General features: G+C 59.7%; 1 protein-coding gene across 1 annotated transcript in view; it reads right to left on the bottom strand.

Annotated features, from left to right (window-relative positions):
* Eif4e (eukaryotic translation initiation factor 4E) overlaps positions 1 to 250 on the bottom strand; it is a 36761-nt gene extending 36511 nt beyond the window's left edge. Inside the window, exon 1 of the mRNA XM_005357352.2 lies at positions 159 to 250. Coding sequence (XP_005357409.1) covers positions 159 to 176 — 18 coding nt within the window. The 5' untranslated portion in view covers positions 177 to 250. The remainder of the gene's footprint in view (positions 1 to 158) is intronic.
* Between the last annotated feature and the right edge of the window lie 546 nt (positions 251 to 796).

The raw sequence follows: 796 nt of genomic DNA, 5'->3' as shown, positions 1-796 counted from the left end.
GGCGCCAAGGCTGCCAGCGGAAGGTCAGGCCGGGGGACAGGGGCCGGGCGCGGCCGGGGGCGCCGTGCGCGCCGGGAACGCCGTCCCGCGGAGAGTCCCTGAGCGGAGGGAGCCGGAGCGCGGGGACCTCGGGGGTGGGGGCCGAAGGCAATACTCACCGGTTCCACAGTCGCCATCTTAGATCGATCTGATCGCACAACCGCTCCTGAAGGGGGGGCGAGAGGAAAAAATGAGATTCAAACCGGATTGGCCGGCTCCTGCCCACGTGACGGACGTGTCCGTTTGGCCCTGGCGGCGCCTGCGCAAGACTGCAGCTGCGTGGGGACCGAGAGGCTTCTGGGAAGTGGAGTCTCTTTTTTATTCTTAAGGAGAAGTTTTTTCTCTCTTTTAAAAAAAAAATTGATCACGTGGTCGCTGTCGAGGACGCGCTGCTCCCGGCGCCGCGGGTGCTTGCTGCAGAGTAGGTTTTAGGCCTCTGCGGTGCTGCGAGCAGAGCTCCGGTCGCAGTCACTCACTGCGGGGCATTCCTGCTGTGCCCTTTGTCGCCCAGTCCTCCCATCTTTCCTAGAAGATTGGGAACTGCAGGCTCAGCACACGCAAGAAGGCTTCATTTGCTTAGCTGAGGTTCTAGGACAAGTTGCTTGTGTGTTTTTTTATTTAGTTTTCTTTTCGCCTCCCACCATTTTCTCTTGGTTTCAGAAAGAGGCGGCGATGGAGAGTCGTTGATGCGGTCTGCGTTCCCCTTGTCCCCGGTCCACTAACGCGGGTGGTCACTTGTTTCCATCGCTGCCCTTAG

Source organism: Microtus ochrogaster, chromosome 21, assembly GCF_000317375.1.
Source record: "Microtus ochrogaster isolate Prairie Vole_2 chromosome 21, MicOch1.0, whole genome shotgun sequence".
In the NCBI taxonomy this organism is placed as follows: domain Eukaryota; kingdom Metazoa; phylum Chordata; class Mammalia; order Rodentia; family Cricetidae; genus Microtus; species Microtus ochrogaster.
Note: the sequence above shows the minus strand (reverse complement) of the source record. Positions and strands in the feature narration are given on the sequence as shown.